Source organism: Entelurus aequoreus, linkage group LG26 (genome assembly GCF_033978785.1).
Source record: "Entelurus aequoreus isolate RoL-2023_Sb linkage group LG26, RoL_Eaeq_v1.1, whole genome shotgun sequence".
NCBI classification, from domain to species: domain Eukaryota; kingdom Metazoa; phylum Chordata; class Actinopteri; order Syngnathiformes; family Syngnathidae; genus Entelurus; species Entelurus aequoreus.
In genome coordinates this window covers 39,396,466-39,420,903 of record NC_084756.1, presented here as the reverse complement: position 1 = coordinate 39,420,903, position 24,438 = coordinate 39,396,466, and the positions used below count along the sequence as shown (strand labels likewise).

Below are 24,438 nucleotides of genomic sequence, written 5' to 3'. Positions count from 1 at the left end.
TATATATATATATATATATATATATATATATATATATATATATATATATATATATATATATATATATATATATATATATATATATAGTTTTACCTGAAAAGCTTTGCGTCAATCCGCCACTCGTCCGACGACGTAGTCCCTAAGTTACTTATTTTTGTCTAACCTCTTGTTATGGGGTAGACTGGCTAAATCCTTTGCTCGCCATTTTTAATAAAAAGTAGCGTGAAGTTGTAACTTATATCAGTCAGTAGACTCCATATTAAAAGTGCTAAAAACTACAACATGGCTGACGGGATGGATACACAGTCGAAGTGGTGGCGCGTAAATAAGACCGCCCAGAAAACGGCGCATCTTAAAGAGACAGTCAGAAAGCAGTTTGAAGATGGTCTGTAAAAGATAATCTATGCAATATTTTGACTAAAGAACCGGCATTACATGTAGAATATAAATCCTTTAAGCCGAGCTATTAGCCAGTCCTTTAGGCTGTGAGAAATATAAAAATACGAACGTATAAGGGGTGTCAAAAAATATTAGAATGAATCGCGATTCTTATTTGGAACGATTCTTAATCGATTAAAAGAAATCAAAAATCGATTTAAAAACATTTAAATATATATACACATATACAGTATATTTAAAAAGACATGCGCCACGCAGGGACATAAATCAGCTGGGTTTTTTTTATGTGGCACTGATTCGAATGGGTGAATGTGGAAATACTGTCAAAGCGCTTTGAGTACCTTGAAGGTAGAACAAAAGTTGTGATCGGGCGACTATATGTTTATGAAGTTTATTTTCGAATGTGTCTGGGGGGAAAAAAGCAATGATAAGATACGTATACCGTTTTTCTCGGATTATAAATTGCAGTTTTTTTAATAGTTTGGCTGGGGGTGTGATTTATACTGTGGAGCAATTTGTGTGTGAAATTATTAACACATTACCGTAAAATTGAGTTTGAGTTTATTTCGAACATGTAAGCATACAACATGATACATCACAATTTCCAGTTTCTCTTTTCAACATGTTCGAAAAGGAGTAGGAAGAACCAGAGCTTATTTAATCTTACCCCTTTTCCTTTACATAACAGTTGCTAAAACTTTTGTTCACTTCCTGTTCTCAATTTATTCACAATATACTCCATAAGTAATCACAATAATGTTTCTAAACTTGACTTAGGTGATCTATATATACAACTGATGAATATGTTTTTGCTTTTTTCCTGACATATTTCAATGGTTATACATTCTAAAGTATTATCTATAGCAAATGACATGTTTTTTTACCACTTTGTAGTTCAGGTTCTTCATCATGTACACAGCTACTCCTCCTCCATTTTTGTTGGTTCTGTTGATGTAGTTTAGTTCATATCCTTCCAGATCAAAATCTATTCCTTTTTTAAAATAATATAATGGTATATATAAAATAAAAAAATATCAAATAATATTATTTATCTCATTCACGTAAGAGACTAGGCGTATATCAGCAATCATCTCACACACACGTCAACCAATAAAAATTTGGCAGGGGCGGGTCATGGCAGAAGTGCATTGTGAAAAAAAAGATGCTACCTGCTACTACTTCCGTACCTATGAAAATGTATAATTTCAACATCGGCGGTAACTTATAAAAAGTGAGAAGGGCTTTAAAAGGCAGTCCTGCGCAACCTGTGGGAGCAGTGGATGATGGATGGAGAGCACAGCTTCACGGCAACCGGGAGAATGCGCCATGCAACTTTTCTGGATGTCATTGGATGGATCGACAAAGCATGGGCTTCAGTGACAACCGAAACCATCCTGTCTGGATTCAGAAAGGCTGGAATAATTGGAAATGCAACTGACGATGACTCTGACGTAAGCGACGTACCAATAGAAGAGGAAGCGGCGCATGGTCTACCTTTGGAGTTGGCAGAGTTGTTTAGAAGCGACACAGAGGAAGAAGATTTCATCGGATTTAGCGATTAGGAGTGACAGATTGTTTGGTAAATATAGCATGTTCTATATGTTATAGTTATTTGAATGACTCTTACCATAATATGTTACGTTAACATACCAGGCACGTTCTCAGTTGGTTATTTATGCGTCATATAACGTACACTTATTCAGCCTGTTGTTCACTATTCTTTATTTATTTTAAATTGCCTTTCAAATGTCTATTCTTGGTGTTGGATTTTATCAACTACATTTCCCCAAAAAATGTGACTTATACTCCAGTGCAACTGATATATGTTTTTTTCCTTCTTTATTATGCATTTTCGGCTGGTGCGACTTATACTCCGGAGCGATTTATAATCCGAAAAATACGGTATATTTAAACAGTTTACATTTACATAAATTATTATACTTTTGAAAAGGTAGGGGTGCGGCTTAATTTTCAGTCTGGGAACGCCGCCACAACGGACAGCTTGCAAACAGACTTAGAGAATGTCTAAGCAATTGTTGCACCAAAGCATAGCATCTTGTCCACAAGGAAGTTTTTAAATGTACCGGTAGATTGAAATCATTTTAAAGATTAAAGATAAATCATTGCCCTCTTTTAACTTTTTTTAAATGTATGAGATACTGCAATTGACAAAGTACATTGTAATTCACCCAGGTTATTGAGGAGCAATTTGGGTCGCTGATTGCCATTCAGAAGTGACGGTGGGCCTCGCAGCCAAACCGGTTAAGAACCACTGCCCTGATGAATAAGGAGGTAGAGTTGAATATTTAGGAAGGAAAACTTACCAGAGCGGACTTGCCCACACCACCAGAGCCTAACACCACTAGCTTGTATTCACGCATGGCGGGATCACTTCAGCAGACAGCCAAACCGTCTGCAAGGCACACATGGGGAGAGAATACAGGCGAATTAGGATACAAGAGGACATATTAAAACGATAACACATTGAGTAGAACTAAGGAATTTTCCAGCCCGCTTCCTGAGATTTCCCACTCCAGAAAGGAAGGATTCTAGTCATTCCTGGAGGTTATGGACAACAGGCAAAACAACAATGGAGGGAACACCCATAAGTGGCGCTCCTTCAGGGAGGAGGAGGTGAAGAATATGTGACCTCTTTCTAACACAAGCCAGCTGTGGTGTGCTGGAGTGTGTGCTGGTGGTAGTGGGAGATGATTCATGGATCCTGCATATATTCCACTCAATGACACAATCAGCTGGCTTTCATGCGCCAGGGCGCACCCTGCAGACAAGACTTTTTGGTCAATTGCCTCCTTGTAGATGCTGTGAAACATCTGTGTGCTGATTTCTGCAGCAAATAAAAAACAGCTGCTGGGGGGCAAGTGTGAGCTGCAATGAGGAAGAAAAGGTGCAGTAACTGGACTATGGCTTTCGGGGTTGCAGTCCTTGGCGCACAATGTGGCGCTAAGTCAGTTGGGTTAGCCAAGTGGGTCATTGGAATTGGGCCACAGAGACCAGAACTGGGTGAAGTAGGATTTTTTGGATCCTGTGTTGACTTTTTAACGTGTTAAATTAACATATCTAAAAAGGATGCAATAATTTCTTCACCGGCACAAAATACACAAACGCAGTCATTTATTGCAAAATTTTTAATAACATTTTCCCAATGACTGCATGCAAAATGGTAGGTAAATGGGTGACTTTTTGTATGCCCCACTTTTCTAATGAATGAATTTTCAACTGAAACTTTTGCAAAAATGATGTCCCAGTTTTTGTACATTGCCTCAATATTTCCAGCCAGCCAAATATTATGCGTAACAAACTAGTCAGTCCACCCGTGTATCACTCCACGGAATCGTGCAGAGCCAAAAGTATCCCACGTGTTCAGAATGTTTTATTTTTTGGTTATTATTTTGATTATCTTTTTTTTTTAAATATTCCAGCATTTGTTGCAAGTGCCAGCACTTTGATAAGGAAAGTGAGAAAAACTTAATTTCAAGAAAGAACTTGTAGCAAAGTCTTTGCTCACAAGAGTCCTCAATCAAGGTCAAACTAAACTTTTCATTTCATTTCACCTCCATTGAGCCGTGCAAGCACTTAAACCGACCATTCTGCTACCTTCTCAGATGAATGTAAAACCATGTTAAATTGATCTAAATTAGCATGGAGCTACCACATTTTAAAAGTGGAGCCCTTTCTTTGTGGGCATGGGAAACTGCAACAATACCTAAATAAAAGAAGTCGGCTAAATTGTGCGTGTTGCTCGCCAAGTGCTTGACAAGGCCGGGTAGAGATGTGGCTTCGTGTATAACATCCACCCATCCATTTTCTACCGCTTGTCCCGTTCTGGATCTTGGGGGTGCTGGAGCCTATCTCAGCTGCATTCGGGCGGAAGGCGGGGTACACCCTAGACAAGTCGCCACCTCATCGCAGGGCCAACACAGATAGACAACATTCACACTCACATTCACACACCAGGGCCAATTTAGTGTATAACAAAGTTATCAAAATATAGTACAGTTTTATTTTACATGAATCAGCACCCAGAATTTGGTACTGAATCAGTAACCATCCCTATACATAGCATATATATATTTCTTCTTAAGCATTTCAAGCACAACACATAGGGGGCGACATTGATGTCAGCAGCACAGTAAGAAATGTTTTCCAACATTGTCAGTGTCACCCTTTTGTGTGCTGTGGTAGAGGAGTTAGCTTACAACAGGGCTATTCCACTAAAATGTTGTAGGGACCACATTTCCGGGAAGCTAAGGACCGGGGGACCGGACCTCTCCCTTCCTTATTATTCCTATTTTGAGAACCAGCATAGTCTGCAGTAAAAATACATTTTTGGTCTATTTATTTCATCAGTTATACATTTCTGTATAAAACAGCCCTGTTATGCAAAATACACGTGTCCGCTGTAGTGGATGCTAGCTTTTAGTAGATTAAAATGTCAAAGCAAGTATCCTTAAATGTGTTAACTGGTCCAACTTCTTCTATTCAACAGAAGCACTTTTGTGTTTTTAGGAATTTGCTGCAAAAATTGTTTACCATGTCGCTGATGATTTCAGTGCTGGACTGATATATTGCGGGTTTGTCTCTGTGCGATGTAGACAATGACTATATCGTGAGTATTCGAGTACACGTTCTCACGCAGTTGCTTTTAGCTGGGGGCATTACAGTACAAGTTTTTCTCACTCTTTCTTGTCTCTCCTTTCAGGCGATATTTCGATAAATCTGACTTTTTTGATGCAGACCATTTAAAAAATAAAACAATCAATGTTTGTCTCCTCTTCCACTGACATACTTTTTGCCCCCACGAACTTCCGTCGCCTTTGTCGCCTCCTATTACCTTAGCGGAGACCCACAAGCCCAGCAAAACATCGCTAATGTTAATGCAAACGCTAAGGAGAGCGAGACTTTTGTTACAAAGAAAAGAAAAGTGTTGACAGAATTGCTGCAACAGGCGTGGAACAAGTGACTGCTCGCTGGTTTAAAAAATACAAACTTAATCCAGCATCTGACACAGCATCGAGTCGAGTGGGAGAGACGAACAAGACCACAACAACAACAAACTCAAGCTAAAAAGCAGCTTTCTGTGATGGAATCATTTACACAAGGTATGTATGATGATACCATGTATGGTGAGACAGTGAACAATGCACAGAGCGAATACTACAGCAGTCGCTCTGCACAACCAAACTGGACAGCTCATGCAAACTCTTGTAGAATTATAACAAATGTCATCATTAATATAGTGATATTACATTTGCAATAAAGTGTGCATTGTCTTTAACATCAGTACATACTAAGAATACTTCATGTAAATTATTACTAAAACTATAATGCACACATTAGGCCTTGTTTATTTGTTTGCATTAGGGCTGCAACTAACGATTCATTTGATAATCGATTAATCTGTCGATTATTACTTCGATTGATCGATTAATAATCGGATAAAAGAGACAAACTACATTTCTATCCTTTCCAGTATTTTATTGGGGAAAAACAGCATACTGGCACCATACTTATTTTGATTATTGTTTCTCAACTGTTTGTACATGTTGCAGTTTATAAATAAAGGTTTATTAAAAAAATATATATCTATATTTAAAAAAAAAAAAAATTGCCTCTGCGCATGCGCATAGCATAGATCCAACGAATCGATGACAAAATTAATCGCCAACTATTTTTATAATCGATTTAATCGATTAGTTGTTGCAGCCCTAGTTTGCATATAATGTACAATACTACATTTTTATATATGGATTTATTTTATTTAAGAAAACAAATTTAAGATTGCACTTTATTGATCTTTATTACTATTTAATCATTATTGGTGTCTCCATTGATTTACTGGAGTTTATCTGCATGCAATGTGCAATGCTACATTTTTGTTAACAAGTATTTTATTCAAGCAAGTTTTACATTTTCACTTTATTAATCTCAATGTTGGAGACTATTGTTTATTAGCATGCAATGTACAATGCTACGTTTTTGTTGACAGAAAATGATTTTATTCAAGACAGACGTATTGCATCTTATGGGAAGCTCCTAATTTAGTTCATTGAAAATTATCACATAAAAAGTACAATTATTAACTGGTCTAAAAAGAACATTTTACAAATTTGAATTTTGCTAATAGTAAAATGCAGCGTCATTTCAATCTGCCGGTACTAGTTTTTGATCAAATAAAAGAAAAACTTGTTTCTATTTAGCTTTTATTTGTATTCAATTGTTTTAAAAAGTACTGGTAAAAAAAATAAATCGTAAATCACATTATTGGTGAAAATCAGAGATTTTAATTTTAAGCCATAACACCCAGGCCTAATGTGTGCATTAAATAAGTCATATTGCGATTTACTTTCTACATTTAAAACACTTCCATGTGGTCTACATATTGTAACACGTAAGGGTGGTCCTTTTTTGACCAGACGGTTTTCATGACTTGTACAGCCCTTTGAGACACTTGTGATTTAGGGCTATATAAATAAACATTGATTGATTGATTGATAATGCTTTCTGACCATGTCTTCAGAATGCCCCGTTTGTGGGCGGTCTTATTCATGTGGCTCTACTTCGACTGAGTCTTTTTCACCGCCATCTCTGTTGTAGTTTTTAGCACTTCCATATACTCGGCTGACAGATTAAAGTTTGAACTAGAGCTGGGCAGTATACCTATACTATAGTTAATACCGGTATATTTTAGAAAGAGATATATATTTGAGACAATACCGCCATTCCGGTATCTTTTGACGTGCCTTTGTTAGGGCCCTTTGCTCCGGTCTGCATCTGATGAGCAAAGCACAGGGCATTCCCTTTGGCTCAGCCCCTTGCGTGTTTACGTAGGCTTATCTGGCGCAACATAAACTTTTCAGAAGAATATGGTGACTCAAGGGTTCCGGTGCAGACTTCTCAACCCCCGAGTGATGCAATACTTTGGTCACCGACTGCCTTTGGCTATTGGTGAGTGACTACAGCTTTATTTAAACATACACCAATTTGCTTGAGAACCTATGTCTCTCCTAGAGACTTTATCATTAATCTCGTCGGTTTATGTTCAGTTCTGTTAGCTACTTAGCACAGCAGCTAGCGATAGCTCCTCTCTGCTGTTCGCTCGGTGTGTCAGATTAGAGCTCGGCGAACATGGCAATAAAAATTACCACAATTAATTTTTTCATATGTATAGGTCCATCCATTTTCTACTGCTTGTCCCTTTAGGGATCGCGGGGGTGCCAGAGCCTATCTCAGCTGCAGGCGGGGTACACCCTGGACCTCATCGCAGGGCCAACACAGACAGACGGACAACATTCACACACACAATCACACACTTGGGCCAATTTTGTGTTGCCAATTTGATTATTATCACGATTTTGTTTTTAATTGAAGCTAATTGTCCCATGCATGATTCTAATGAGTACGACATCCCTACTGTTTACTACTGCAGTATCTTGTAACAAGCATTTCCGCCATGTTTGATAGAGGTAATATACGCTAACAGCTGACAACTGTCATTTTGTTCATATACTGTATATACACAATTGTGCTTACTAGAAGTGCAACGGTACAGATAATCCACGCTACGATCCGTACCTGGTTTTAGGGCCGCGGTCTGGCTTCTTTTTGGTACGTTTGAGGGTAAAAAGAACAACTTTTTTCCCCTCAAAGCTATTTTGTTTTTTTTCTTGTCATTAAAATCATTCTGCAGTAAACAAAGTATCATCGGTGTACTGAATACTTTAAGACTTATTTAAATTTAACATTTACTAAAAAACACTTTCACATGAGTTCGGAGATCAAGCTGGCCCCATCCATTAAAGCTATTTTTGCACATGCCTTGGCTGAATATAAACAACTTATGGGAAAAATTTTTCTACAACCTTCAAGCACGGTGGATGAAGAGGAATCATATGCTACTGCTAGCGACGTACATCACATAAAATAAATGTAGTTTGCACTACATCATTGTTTACATTCAGAGCAGCCATCTTTGAAACAAACTCGGGGGTGGTGAGAATGCTCCGACTTTCCGAGTCGGAAATCTGACTTCAAAGGGCGTTTTAGTTTAAAATTCCAACTAGGAACTCTGAAATTTCAACTTTCCAGTACAAATGGAACGCCTAATGTGTCATGTATCTTACGTTTTGGGCACACCATGCAGTCCGGATTTGATCTTTTTTTTTTTTTAAATTTTTATTAGTCTCACTCAAACGATTAATCAAAGCAACAGAATATAAATCAAAGGGGTTTCTTTCATAGATTATTGTTGCAGCCCTACTCCAACACATGGCTGTATATATAAATTATACTCTTATCTTTTATTAATCACACTATATACATTAATGTATCACTGATGAGTGTGCAGCTTCCCAAATGAGGTCTCTGCAATGAAAACAAAAGCCTCATTTGATAACTAACCATTTTGCAAAGCTTCAAAAGCAAATGTGATACACTGTGTGAAGCAGATGACTCCTCCCACACAGTTTTTTTAACAGCACACTTCATCGCGCGGTGCACAAAGACTGCAGACGGCCAACTTCAATGGTGAGCGGTGACCGTGTGGTCAGGGTGTGAATAATTCATGTTTGCTAATCTCCACGCGCGCAAGGAAAGCTGTCTTTGCACAAAACACAGAGAAGCAATTGTTAAGTAGAGATCACAGATACGCGTGTGCAATGCGTCTTGTAAGGACTTGACACCCTAAGCTTAAGAGGTCTGATCCTCCACAAAGTGGGCAGACAATTTTTCTGGAGTGTTAGTTAGAAACATAAACTTAAACATTTTAAGACAACTGTAAATAAGGCAAAATGGGAGAGCAGCTCTGGTTTGCTCAGGTTGTCAAGGTGGCAAAGCATGCTGCCATGATACAAATACCACCCACCAACACAAAGGCCTCTTGTGATCAACACTCGCCAGTCACAACATTAGGTACACCTGCACTGTCTAATTAGGAGGATTATTTTTGGCCAACAACCACGAGCCGACTTTTAGATCCGGTCAGATTTCGAGTCCCAATCAAATACTTTACCGGACGTGGGCTCATATCAGGGAATGTCGTGGTTTGTGAAGTCCGTTGAGGCACTGGTGATTAAGGGATTAAGTGATTGAGAACTGAAAATGTTTTATAGCAAGTAAGGAAACAGAATAAAACATTTTAAAAGCTTATCTTATTAAATGTAGAATTTGCTAGTATTGTTGTAAACCAGATTTGTTAAATGTATGCTATTGAATGCTACATACACTATTTACCATAATTAAGTTGGTAGTGCACAATCACACAAAAAAAAGCAAAATCTACTACATGTGTATTATCATTACATCAGTGGTTAATTTGGTCTTTAAAAAATAATGGCAAAATATAGTTAATCTGCAATAATTTGGAGGTCAATATATCGTCGCGCAAAATGTATTATCTGCCCAGGCCTACTTTTTTGTATTTATTTTCGTGCCTTCTTTAACCACAGATTGCCCAAACACTTTGCCCCCAGTCGCCGTAAACTTGCAGCTCTAAGGTGTGTCGTAGCTACTATCTACACATTCACATGGTCTTTGCACTGATTAATATTCTCTCTCCTGAAGTCTTAATCTACTTGCCAACTTCTTCTTTTCGCTGCTGTAACGCAGTTCCAGTTAGACTTCTGTTGAAAAGTGCAAAGCATTTATTATTTTCCTGTTTGACTACTTCACTATCAAGCTATTTTAGTGCCGTGGATAGCATAGCTTGAACTCTCCTCCTCCATCTTTGTCCACACTAGATCTGCATTACATTATTAAACATATATAAATAATCGATATTTGGACATTTGTCCATCGATTCAGAATTGTCCCCATTCCAATTGCTATACATCGATACATCATACATTTTTTTAATCTCTGTTAGGCAGTGGTATGCATTGTAACTCATGTTTCCCAAAGAGGGACCTATTATACTCATTTGTGTATTAGATTTTTTTGACTGCTTTAGAGAAAGCTACAGGATTGCTAACAGAGAGTGTTGTAGATCTGCATCATTGCCTGAAAAACTGATTTACTCACCCTCCTGTCCTTCTTCCGTGTACACCTCCCGCCAAATGTTAAACTCATTCTTATGCCCTTGGATGTTAACCATCATGCATCGTTGAGTCTGGAGACAAGTTTCCATGGAGTGCCAACCAGGGCTGCACGATTTTGAGAAAACACCTCATTGAAATTTTTCTCTCAAAAATAGCGATTGTGATTAGATTTGCGATTTTTATGTATTATACATTAAATGCATAAAACTGTGAAAATAACGAGTGAAGGAAGACATGTCATGTCAGTCAACAAGGCGCCACACAACACAATACGCAATGATTTACTTTCAAATATATTTGGCTTCATGCAGACACTCAGATCTTTTGTCTACATTATACTCTTAAACTAAAGACATAACTGATACAATTATACAGTGTTTATAATGTAATGGTATGATAATATTTAACAATGGAAGTAACCATTCAAAAGGATATACACTTGTATTTCTCATTACTGTAGAATTGTTTACCATTGTACTGTAACCATATTTTTTCCTCTTAATTTGTGTTACTTTGCATTGTGAGTAGAGAGGCAACGTCTGTCAATTCTGTGTGTGTAAGCAAGCGGTCTTGCTCTCTGCCCACCAAGGCGAAGATTGTGAAAAAAATGAAAGGAGAGCTCACTCTGTTCAGCCAATTTTGTGACTCCGGTTACTTTAATGTGAAAATCAGTGGAGAAGGAGAGACACAGTCATAGAGATATACTCTGAGGCGCTTTAATAACAAGATTTTAAGATTGCAAGAGTAACTCCCCTCTTTAAAAAAGGAAGCAAATTGGAACCTGGCAACTACCGACTTGTTTCTATTCTCAGTTCCATTTCGAAAGTAATGGAAAAAATTGTTTATGAACAGGTCGATAGTTACCTTGCCACTAATAAACTCATGTACAAATTCCAATCCGGCTTCAGAACTAACCACTCCACTGACACATGCCTTCTCTATCTGACCGACCACATCAAACATGAGGTGGACGCGGGCAAATACTGCGGCATGGTCATGCTGGACCTTCAGAAGGCCTTTGACACCGTTAACCACGCTATACTGTTGGATAAGCTCAGAGCAATCGGATTTAACAAAAACTCATGGAGCTGGATGCAATCTTACTTGGAGGGGAGGGAGCAGGTGGTAGAGGTGAACGGCACCGTGTCCCCCCCCCCCCCTCTGTGAGCTGTGGAGTCCCCCAAGGCAGTATATTGGGACCTTTACTGTTCCTAATATACATAAACGACATGTCATCGGCATGCGACTGTGAATTGTTTTTGTTTGCGGATGACTCTGCCTTGCTGGTATCCGGCAAGGACAAGTCACAGGTGGAGAAAATCCTCAGTGCTGAGCTCTGTAGAACTTGCACCTGGCTCGCTGACAACAAGCTATCCATACACTTGGGTAAAACAGAATCCATCCTGTTTGGGTCCCACATCAACCTCAAGAAAGTCAATGACTTCACCATAAAAGTGGGTGACATTGTTATCACCAGGAAAGATGAGGTCACCTACCTAGGTTCCATTCTAGAGGCTAACCTTTCCTGTGATAAAATGGCAACCAAGGTAATCAAAAAGGTTAACCAACGAACGAGATTTCTCTACAGAATCTCCTCTCTGGTCAACAAAAGCACCTTGAGGATTCTAGCGGGAACTCTTGTTCAACCCTTTTTCGATTACGCATGCACCTCCTGGTACCCTAGCACCTCCAAAACCCTCAAATCTAAACTCCAAACATCTCAGAACAAGCTAGTCAGGTTACTGCTAGACCTCCACCCCAGATCCCACCTCACTCCTACCCACTTCTCCAAAGTGGGCTGGCTCAAGGTGGAGGACAGAGTTAAACAACTAGCACTGAGCCTAGTCTACAAAATCCACTACACCTCCCTGATACCGAAGTACATGTCAAACTACTTCCTTAACGTAAATGACCGCCATAACCACAACACCAGGGGGAGCTCCACTAACCACGTTAAACCCAAATTCCGAACTAACAAAGGTCTTAACTCATTCTCTTTCTATGCCACATCAATGTGGAATGCGCTCCCAACAGGTATAAAAGAAAGGGCATCTCTATCCTCCTTCAAAACCGCAATAAAAGTTCACCTCCAGGCAGCTACAACCCTAAACTAACACCCTCCCCGGATTGCTAACAATCAAATGTAAACAAACAAATGCAGATACTTTTTCTTATGCCTTCTGATCTCTCTCTCTCTCTCTCTCTCTCTATGTCCACTACTTGATGTCCATATCCTAACCCCCCCCCCTCCACACCCCTGATTGTAAATAATTAATTGTGATTATCTTGTGTGATGACTGTATTATGATGATAGTATATATGATAGTATATATCTGTATCATGAATCAATTTAAGTGGACCCCGACTTAAACAAGTTGAAAAACTTATTCGGGTGTTACCATTTAGTGGTCAATTGTACGGAATATGTACTTCACTGTGCAACCTACTAATAAAAGTCTCAATCAATCAATCAATCAATCGGTAACAAACTCAGGGTGTAAAAACACACATATACAAAAGCTGCTGTTTGCCACAACTCACGTATAGACACGCATCACATGTTCCCAAACTCTCGCTGTACTCAGTTCACTAGTCTGCCACACTCGCAAACGTCACACACAACAGCACCACCCCTTCGGGGCACAGAGACACACAAGTCACAGATATTACACTATTGTCTTGTGGCGTTTGCTGTGACCGTTCTCGATCACCGTAGATAGCCGCTATTCTTGTTTTGATTTTATCGTTTTGACATATTTAACATTTTTGCTTTTCGTACAAGGTACTTTGTTGAGATTTTTCCAAGTGTTTACACACTTTTAAAGGCTTTTTTAAAATCATCAATCAATGATCAATGTTTATTTATATAGCCCTAAATCACAAGTGTCTCAAAGGGCTGCACAAGCCACAACGACATCCTCGGTTTCAGAGAAATGAAAAACAAGCAATAAATCTAGCATCTTCTAGTGATATTATAGAATGTACTTGTGTTTAGAGACTCTACTTCTGTCTCTCGATGTTCCTGACTAACGAGGCTGAAGCGAGCATGACGTCACACTTGCTTTGCGCTGTTGCTCTAGTTGGACTTTTTTTTTAAGCCGCCACTGTCTTAATATTTGCTCATTTTGTAGATGGCTGTCCGCGGGTATATCTGCAATATATACAAAAATCACGTCCACATTGCAAACATGCTATATATATATATACATATAAAAATCACGTCTGCGACCAGCTAATGTTATATTTTATGTTTGTGTGGTTTGGATTTGATGTCAGTTTTGCCCATGTATGCAAATACACCGTCCGTGCCTGAAAGGTGATTGGCGGAAAATGAGGAAGTGTTGTGTGTCGGTGGGGAAGCGAGGGCTCAAGAAGACGAAAGTGTTTTCATGGCAAGTAAAACCTGTAAAACCTGTTGGAATTGTGCCGTTGTTTGTTATTATAAGATTTGTAATACGAGTTAAAAATAGCGTCAGACTTTGTGCGATTTCTTCTGGGGGCTATAATGTATTGTGTTACTTTAATTTGTTTTCGAGTACAAAATAGCTGTTATTTTCAAGGTGTGGCGGTAATAAAAATGCACTGGCGGTAGGGATGTGCGCATCGATCCTGTGGTATCGATATATCGATACTCACACGCTACTCATTTGGCATCACTTTTCTGAAAAAAGTATCGATATAAACCAAAAAACGGCATGTGGGGGGTGCAAGTATCACTTTCAGATGTTTTTGATTATTTACTTAACTTACTATGTGCTGGGACACCCCTGTACCTGGCAGAGTATAGAGCTGGCCCAGTCGCGTCACAGGAGACAGCGAATGAGCGTCGTCAACGTGCAACACACACACAGCCAGCCGACAGTGTTGTTACTTTTCCTGAACAGCAATCTGAGACTTCAGTAAAGTGTGACGTGTGACGACATATCTCGAGTACACTAAAGGTGTGATGGTGTCAGACATTTTTGTAGATAATTTTTCCAAGTTCATTTTCTCAGGGAACTGTCTTTCGTATGCAGGTTTATAGGACAAGGAAACCCTAGTTTATTGTGATAAGGAAATGATTGACTTTGCTTCAGAGAAGTGTTATAAGTTTACTTCCACAAAGAGGTTTGAAACATAACATTGTTATGAATAATAGTTTTTTTAAGCTTTTTCTACCAATACTTTTTTTTTGAGGAATAAGAAAAGTGAAAATGTGTATATTTTAATTCATTTTCATATTTATGTTATTTATTTTAATTTTACTTTTATTGTATATTGACAATAATAAATGTGGTATAAATGGTCTGTATTTGTCTTGTGATTTGTCTTAAATAATAACAATAGTAATAATATTTTTGACTGACAAAAATTGCCAATAAGAAATTAATGGTATCGGTATCAGTATCGATGAAAATGCAAGAAAAAGTATCGGTATCGTATCGAATCCTAAAAGTGTGGTATCGCCCATCCCTAACTGGCGGCGCGCTACATTAAGGGGAAACCCTGCATATATATACATACATCAGGGTCTCTGCAGGTTTCAACATGTCAAATTTAAGACTTTTTAAGACCGTCTTGAAAATAATTTAAGATTATTTCACATCCACACGGACAAAAAATACGAAAAACTAAAATCAGAGGTCCAGAATTAATTTTAAGTATATGAATTCATTCACTGCTCTTTCACATTGGAAAACAAAATGGTTGAACTAACTAAATACACCAGGAGCTTCTCTAGTGTAAAATAATTGAAAATAATATTATCAAACATCTTAACAGCCAATTTTCAGATTTGCCATAGAATTGTTTTCTTGCAAAAAGTGCAGTGTGTTTCATATCAAGTGTTTTCATGTAACATCAACATCAGCAATGGTAGAGGAAAGCACAACAATATATTGTCTGCGAAAGGCACAGTTAGCATTTCTGCTAATGCTAAATGGTTAACTTTGGTAATGTTTTTTTCGGCTGTCAGAATTGAGCAAACCTATAAAAACATCTACAGTACTACTGTATCTGCACAAAGTTGTGAAAAACAGGGTGTGCAGACAGAGTGATAGTCTAAAAAGAAGGAAGGCCATTATGGCTTGCAAGCCTGAAACAGAATTTGGATGTGAATAATGTGGATAACATTCAAATGTGCTCAGCTCATTTTGTATCTGGTGTGTATGGACACATTTTTACCTGTTTGTTGTGACTTTTTTGATAACATATTGCTAATACACAAAGATTAGTTTTTATTTAGGCATGACAAAATGACATTCGCAAATCTCCAGTGCTTTCCTCAACCCACAATAAGATTAGTGTAAACACTAAACATGCTTTTAATGCTTTTAATGTCGGTTGCTTTATAAACTTGGAGAAAAGATTAGGCATGAAAAGCTGACCTGACATTAGAACAAATAATAGAAAAATATAATACAATTATGTTTGTTTTTTTAAATAGTTTTACTGCTGAGTACACTACTACCACAGAGAAATTAGCATGTGCTTACTATATGTAATAGTATGATTTCACTACTAAACATCTCATATTGATCTCCTTCGGCAATTGGCGCAACTTAACCCACATAACACTCCTTTGGGGGGTTATGTTTATCTTTGTAAAGTTGTGCAAGTGTTTGTGGCGTTTCAGCATCTTTTGACACGGACTTATCCCGCATTTTTGACTTTTACATTATCATTCCATTCACTTTCACCACCATGTTTACAAACGCTTCCCTCCTCGATGGCTGCACATTTGGGTACTAAACCCTTTATACGTTTCCATTTACCGGGTTCAACCATGCATAAAATTGATCGTTCAGGAGACACAACTCGTTTAACTTTTACTTACCCATCAAATGCAAGTAATTTGGCTTTGCTGTGGGCTTTAGTTACGTTTTCTCTGTTGCTATGCTAACTAAGCTGTCAACACACAGCTGCGCACGCACAGCAATAGCTGGTGGTGTTCCATAAATTCTGACCGGGCAGTACAGTTAGTTCCGCTGTGTAGTTACTTTATAGCGTCCTCAAAAATCGAAACATTTCAAAGCGAGACTGAAGTTTATGCATGTTTTAAAACAAAGTAACGTCAATAGATTGAGACCTTTTATGAGATTTTAGGAGAATTTTTGACATTTTAAGGCCTTAAATTAAAATTATTAGATTTGAGACTTTTTAAGACCCCGCGGATACCCTGATACATACCGTATTTTTCGGAGTATAAGTCGCTCCGGAGCATAAGTCGCACCGGCCGAAAATGCATAATAAAGAAGGAAAAAAACATATATAAGTCGCACTGGAGTATAAGTAGCATTTTTTGGGGAAACCCAAAGAAACCCAACACCAAGAATAGACATTTGAAAGGCAATTTAAAATAAATAAAGAATAGTGAACAACAGGCTGAATAAGTGTACGTTATATGACGCATAAATAACCAACTCAGAACATGCCTGGTATGTTAACGTAACATATTATGGTAAGAGTCATTCAAATAACTATAACATATAGAACATGCTATACGTTTACCAAACAATCTGTCACTCCTAATCGCTAAATCCCATGAAATCTTATACGTCTAGTCCAGGGGTCGGCAACCTTTACCACTCAAAGAGCCATTTTGGCAAGTTTCACAAATTAAAGAAAGTGATGGGAGCCACAAAAAAAATTTACAATTTAAAATGAAAAACACTGCATACAGAGCTTAAATGCTTTATGCTATATTAACCAGGGGTCTCCGACACACGCACCGGCACGCACTTTAATGTGGACATTTGATGTTAGTGCAGCCCGCGAGTTTTGAACGAATGGCGCTTGATAGCGTCAAACTTGCCAATCCTCTCATTTTTCCCCGGGAGACCCCCGAATATCAGAGCGTGATGACACCGCCCTCTACAGTCTGCCCTAACAGCGCACCTGCTTGACCACACGTAAGTGACAGCAAGGCGTACTACCTCAGCAACCACACATCTTACACTGACGGTGCCAATACCCAGAATCCCATGCAGCACTAACTCTTCCGTACTAGTTCAGCAACCACACATCTTACACTGACGGTACCAATACACATCTGACACTGACGGTACCAATACACATCTTACACTGACGGTACCAATACCCAGAATCCCATGCAGCACTAACTCTTCCGCTCAACCAACGCAAGGAGAGGGGGGGGGGTTGATGTGTGGGGGGGTTGTGGTAGCGGGGTGTATAATCTAGACCGGAAGAGTTAGGACTGCATGGGATTCTGGGTAATGGTTGTGTTGTGTTTATGTTGTGTTACAGTGCAGATGTTCTCCAGAAATGTGTTTTTCATTCTTTTTTGGTGTGGGTTCACAGTGTGGCGCATATTTGTAACGTAACAATGTTAAAGTTGTTTGATACGGCTACCGTCAGTGTAAGCTGTGTGGCTGATGAGTAAGTATGCTTTGCTGTCTCCTGTGTGTGCGATTAATAACAACATGCAACATGCGGCTGGACTGGCACGCTGTATGTAAATGCTATAGAGGACAATTACTGCAGTGCAATCAGGGCACGCCCTTTATCTAGTATTTATAGTCTAAATAGGATTACTTTTTCCCTGGGAGTTATTTATGAGAGACACTGAGATCCATAAGTCTCCTGGGAAAATCGGGGGGTCGGCAAGTATGTAGCTGAGCCGCATCAGAGTGGTCAAAGAGCCGCATGCGGCTCCGGAGCCGCGGGTTGCCGACCCCTGGTCTAGTCTCTTACGTGAATTAGCTAAATAATATTATTTGATATTTTACGGTAATGTGTTAATAATTTCACACATAAGTCGCTCCTGAGTATAAGTCGCACCCCCGGCCAAACTATGAAAAAAACTGACTTATAGTCCGAAAAATACGGTACATACACACACATATATACACACACACACATAGTGTTAGCGTTAACGCACTGTGTCTTTTGACGCATTGAAATCAGAAAGGACGCGCAATTCCGGAAGCCCGCGTGTCCCCTGGACACAGATTTGTATTTTTTTTACCACCCTGTTTGCTTGTTTTATTTAATTTTATCGATTATCGCTTTCCGCCTGGGTTTTGTTTTGTTTTGTTTATATTTGCCGGGTCAAATTTTCGTCCCCGTTTATTGCGTTTTTATTGGTCGTAAATTTTGATTTGCCGAAAGTTTTATCAATGACAAATACTGCCTCAGTTTGCTCTCTGACAACTTTACCGCGAGGGGCTGTCAAAACAAAAGACTTGATAGTAAACACTAAGGTGAGTGTAAAGTCAACCTTTTTAACTTCATCATGTGCCATGTCTCCAGTAAATGACTTGTTTTAGTCTTTGTGAGTCCATGGAAACTTCACTTTTATCTCCCGCTGAAGCGACATCGTTCGAGGATGGAGACAGGCTAGCTGTTAGCTTCAAGCTAACAAGGACCGGACCAGACTCCTCCACCCCAAAAACTTACTTTGCAGGTCAACAAACAGGGCAAATATGTGCCTTTTGAGGTGATAATGTGTGAGGAGTGTTCAAAAAGGAGTCTCTTGGAGAAGTGGCTGACAAGTTAGCAGGTGTCGCTCGCATCACTGACAGTGATGTCATCGCCGTCATGGTTTACTGAAGCAGAGATGCTGTCTGTGCGTTATGATAAACGCGCATGCATCGCCAGGCTTTGCTTTTTATCGATGGACTTCCATCCATCCATTCATTTTCTACCGCTTGTCCCTTTCGGGGTGGCGGGGGTTGCTGGAGCCTATCTCAGCTTTATTATCTACAGCAGGGGTGTCAAAAGTGTGGCCCGCAGGCCATTTGCTGCCCGCAGCTAATGTTTTAAAAGGCCCACGGCACATTCTAAAAATACTATTAAAATAAACAAAAACATAGCAAAAGTGGAATAAAAAAATCTTACAGGTGTAATGTAATTTAGAAAAAATTGCAATGTTGACTAATAAAACAAAAGTTTTTTTCTTTAAAATTGTCATTGCTCAAAACATAATATTGAATCAAAATCAATGTTTTTTTATGAATTATTGACCTATCCAAGGCTCTGATTACTTCACATCAAATATTCCACTTTGAAAAATATTTTTTGTGGAAGATTTTGCATATTTTGTGTGCTTGCCGTAAAAAAACAGTTTTCTTTGACAAAAAGGGCAGAAAACAAACAAAAAAACATTTAAAAAAAAAAATTAGAATTGACGGATAGATCTGAAGTTGATTTAAGTGTTAAATAATTAATGTATGTACGTATGCCCTGGAACACGAGTATCATTTCATGACCGAAGCAAACAACTTTTTACACTTTTATACTGAAATAAATACGCCTACAACTTATTAAATACAAATATAGAAAAAAATAGCGGCAACGGTAAAGTTTAGATCCATGAAGGAAAGAAGAAAGTGAATGAATGTTTATAACTGAATACATTTACATATGCATAAACATTTGTTTTCTTTTGTATTATTTTTTTAATGAATTAAGTAACGTTCATGACAACCTTTTTCCAAAACACAATATAGAATGTGAGATATAGCAGGATAATGCATACATTTACCTTTATTTTTTTAATTGCTTACAAAAAAGTGGGACCACAAAAATTTACTGTGGGACCCCATTTTGAAAATTCATAGCGCCAACACATATACATATACATATATATATTACAGATGTCCGATAATATCGGCCTGCCGATATTATCGGCCGATATATGCGTTAAAATGTAATATCGGAAATTATCGGTATCGGTTTTTTTATTATCGGTATCGTTTTTTTTTCATTATTAAATCAACATAAAAAACACAAGATACACTTACAATTAGTGCACCAACCCAAAAAACCTCCCTCCCCCATTTACACTCATTCACACAAAAGGGTTGTTTCTTTCTGTTATTAATATTCTGGTTCCTACATTATATATCAATATATATCAATACAGTCTGCAAGGGATACAGTCCGTAAGCACACATGATTGTGTGTGCTGCTGGTCCACTAACAGTACTAACCTTTAACAGTTAATTTTACTAATTTTCATTCATTATTAGTTTCTATGTAACTGTTTTTATATTGTTGTACTTTCTTTTTTATTCAAGAAAATGTTTTTAATTTATTTATCTTATTTTACTAATTTTTTAAAAAAGTACCTTATCTTCACCATACCTGGTTGTCCAAATTAGGCATAATAATGTGTTAATTCCACGACTGCATATATCGGTTTAAATCGGTATCGGTTGATATCGGTATCGGTAATTAAAGAGTTGGACAATATCGGAATATCGGAAAAAAGCCATTATCGGACATCCCTAATATATATATATACATACACACATACATACATACATACATACATACATACATACATACATACATACATACATACATATATATATATACATACATACACACATATATATATATATATACATACACACACACATATATACATATATATATACACACACATATATACATATATATATATATATATGTATATATATATATATATATACACATATATATATATATATGTATATACACATACATATACATATGTATATACACATACATATGTATATACACATACATACATATATATGGATATACACATACACATACAATATATATATATATATTTTTTTATTTTTTTTTTATTTTTTAATATATATATATATATATATATATATATATATATATATATATATATATAATGTAATACATTAAGAATACATATATGATATATTAACAATAAATAATAAGATACAATGATATAATGCTTAAAATGATCAAAGTATGTAAATATCATTACATTACATGTATACTTACCGCATGTATATAAAATGTTAAATGAGGTTTTGGGATGTTTAGAGGGCTTTATAGGCGGAATAGATCAAATCCTTATAACCTACATTTGTAGCTTGTTGCTATTGCTACTGTACGACTTAGAATACATAAAAAAAAGAGAAAGGCATATGTGTTCTTGTCTCACATAGGGATTGTGAGTGATAGGCAATTTTCCTTTAAAAAGTGCAGATCCCACTCTAAGTAACAATACCGATTCCCAGGTAGAAGGAATTGGTACCGCATCAGTTTGAATATGAACGGTACCTTTACTGACCTAAGAAACACCATTTAAGGGTATCTTGCTGAACTCGACGCACCTCTTCCCCCAGTTTGCACCCCCCTGAAACAATCTGACACGCTGTCATTCCCAACATAACAAAAGGCAGCTCTCTGGTAGTAAAAAGATGGCGGCAAATAAGGAGCGAAGGGAAGGCACGCCGGCGAACACGCACACTCCAACAGTGACATCACTCACCCTGCAGAGCTAAAAGGTATGTATCCATGTAGGGCCAAGAGGCGCAAGTGTGACCGGCGACACATTTCTCACAAACAAAAACACGCAGCTGCGGGTGACACGTTCGGGATTTCCTGGTCGGGCGAGGCTAATCTGACATAAGCGAGGCTGTCATAGCGGCTGACTCAGCAGGGCGGGATTATGATTGACAGCCGTTGCCCCCTCTTCTTGTGAGGGGAGGGTGTGGAGACACGCGTCCGTTAGTTAAGCGGCTCTTGTGCCATCTTCTTACTCACACGCTGACGACCACATCCACTTGAGGTTTCCATGCAGATAAATTGTTGCTCTGGTGAATGGCTGATAAGATGCCACTTATTACACCAACAACACACCCTGCAGGCAGCCAACATTTACAATGATATTTAATGTCATCAAGTCTTTGCTCATTTAATTCTCCACAGCCCCTAAAAGGCCAAATGTTATATCCCATCAGAATATGTAAAATGTATACAGCGGTATGGATTACTTTGACACATTTCTTGTGTTTGTACCAATACTCAAAAGTCTCAACATAGCGCGAGAATACTACTGCACTGAACAAAAGTGAGATCAACTCTCGTTGGGGGACAATACTGTAGAAATTAAACATGGATTGTGAACGATAGGCAAAATCCCAAAAATAAGTGCAGTTCCCCTTACAAAAAGAAACTTCTTGACATTGCCGTGACAAAACCTCAGCAGAACGCATCTACATCGTGACAGCAACGGGCGCATTGACCCGTCACCACATTCTCTTTCCCTATTTATCATATTTTGGTCTTTTTATGCATTACCGGAACTTCTTTCCTCGCATTTATTTCCATTTGCATAGCAGATCACTTCCTACTTCCGGAAATGTGTTGTAATCATGGCGGACTTGGGAGAAGACAACAAAGACGACTATTTTTGGACAAATGAGGATTCACAACCTTATCTTTTTGAGGCTGAATATATTGAGGATGAACTCCTGATTAGAAAAAGTGATCACAAAAAGAGGGTGAAATTTTGGAGCAGGTGAAAAAGTGAGGTCGGTGTGACTAAATGTGGAACTTGGAGGCACAAATGGCGTGCTTGCCCAAAGTCAACTTGAAAAAAAGTTTGGTCAGCTGGACCAAACAGACATCTGTCCATTGAGTGAGTCGATATAATATTGATCAAGATACACGCAGCACACCATGCTTGTTATCGCAACGACAGTACACACACTGTCGGGCTAGCTGTGTACGAACAAAACGGAAAATATGGGCTAATACTTTACAGGTACTGTAACATGATGGTTCAAGTTTTGTGTTGTGCGTCACCAACTCAAAAGCGATTCAGCTGCTGGCACAAGCTAGCTTACGGCTAATGCCGTAGCAAGACGATGTGCTACTACGGTTGATTAACAGTTCCTCAGTGTTTGCTCTTACAAAAACAATGTTGCTACAGCTTGGTTATTATACAGGTTACGCAACGTGAATGAGGTATTGTTAGTGGTTTTTGGATGCAAGCGGTAGAAAATGTATGGTTATACAAAATAAAATGCAAAAAACCAAACCTTTTGTCATTTTGTCTTTCATTAGGATTGTGAACGATAGGCAAAATCCCAAAAATAAGTGCAGTTCCCCTTAAAAAACGAAACTTCTCGACATTGCCGTGACAAAACCTCAGCAGAACGCATCTACATTGTGACAGCAACAGGCGCATTGACCCGTCACCACATTCTCTTTCCCTATTTATCATATTTTGGTCTTTTTATGCATTACCGGAACTTCTTTCCTCAGCACATTTATTTCTGTTTGCATAGCAGTGCACTTCCTACTTCCGGAAATGTGTTGTAATCATGGCAGACTTGGGAGAAGACAACAAAGACGACTATTTTTGGACAAATGAGGATTCACAACCTCATCTTTTTGAGGCTGAATATATTGAGGATGAACTCCTGATTATAAAAAGTGATCACAAAAAGAGGGTGAAACTTTGGAGCAGGTGAAAAAGTGAGGTCGGTGTGACTAAATGTGGAACTTGGAGCCAAGCTATGCCGACATAAAAGGCGTGCTTGCCCAAAGTCAACTTGAAAAAATGTTTGGTCAGCTGGACCAAACAGACATCTGCCCATTGAGTGAGTCGCTATAACATTGATCAAGATACTGCGTGCACACCATGCGTGTTATTGCAACGACAGTACACACACTGTCGGGCTAGCTGTGTACGAACAAAACGGAAAATATGGGCTAATACTTTACAGGTACTGTAATATGATGGTTCATGTTTTGTGTTGTGCGTCACAACTCAAAAGCGATTCAGCTGCTGGCACAAGTTAGCTTACAGCTAATGCCGTAGCATGCCGTCGCAAGACGATGCGCTACTACGGTTGATAAACAGTTCCTCAGTGTTTGCTCTTACAAAAACAATGTTGCTACAGCTTGGTTATTATAGAGGTTAAGCAACGTAAATGAAGTATTGTTAGTGGTTTTTGGATGCAAAAAACCAAACCTTTTGTCTTTCATTAGGATTGTGAACAATAGGCCAAATTCAAAAAATAAGTGCAGTTCCCCTTACAAAACGAAACTTCTCCACATTGCCGTTACAAAACCTCAGCAGAACGCATCTACATCGTGACAGCAACGGGCGCATTGACCCGTCACCACATTCTCTTTCCCTATTTATCATATTTTGGTCTTTTTATGCATTACCACAGTGGTTCTTAACCTGGGTTCAAACTAACCCTAGGGTTTCGGCGGAGGT

General features: G+C 38.4%; 1 protein-coding gene across 2 annotated transcripts in view; it reads right to left on the bottom strand.

Annotated features, from left to right (window-relative positions):
- Window positions 1-24,438, bottom strand: part of LOC133643443 (ras-related protein Rap-1A-like) — a 47,264-nt gene that overhangs the window by 19,366 nt on the left and 3,460 nt on the right. Inside the window, exons 1-2 of one of the 2 annotated variants that reach the window (XM_062038022.1) lie at window positions 21,694-21,714; window positions 2,724-2,812 (exon numbers count right to left, since the gene is read on the bottom strand). In XM_062038022.1, the coding sequence (XP_061894006.1) occupies window positions 2,724-2,780 (57 nt within the window). In that variant the 5' untranslated portion in view covers window positions 2,781-2,812; window positions 21,694-21,714. Of the gene's footprint in view, window positions 1-2,723; window positions 2,813-21,693; window positions 21,715-24,438 lie in introns of those variants that run through there. The other variant, XM_062038021.1, reaches the window with a different exon arrangement.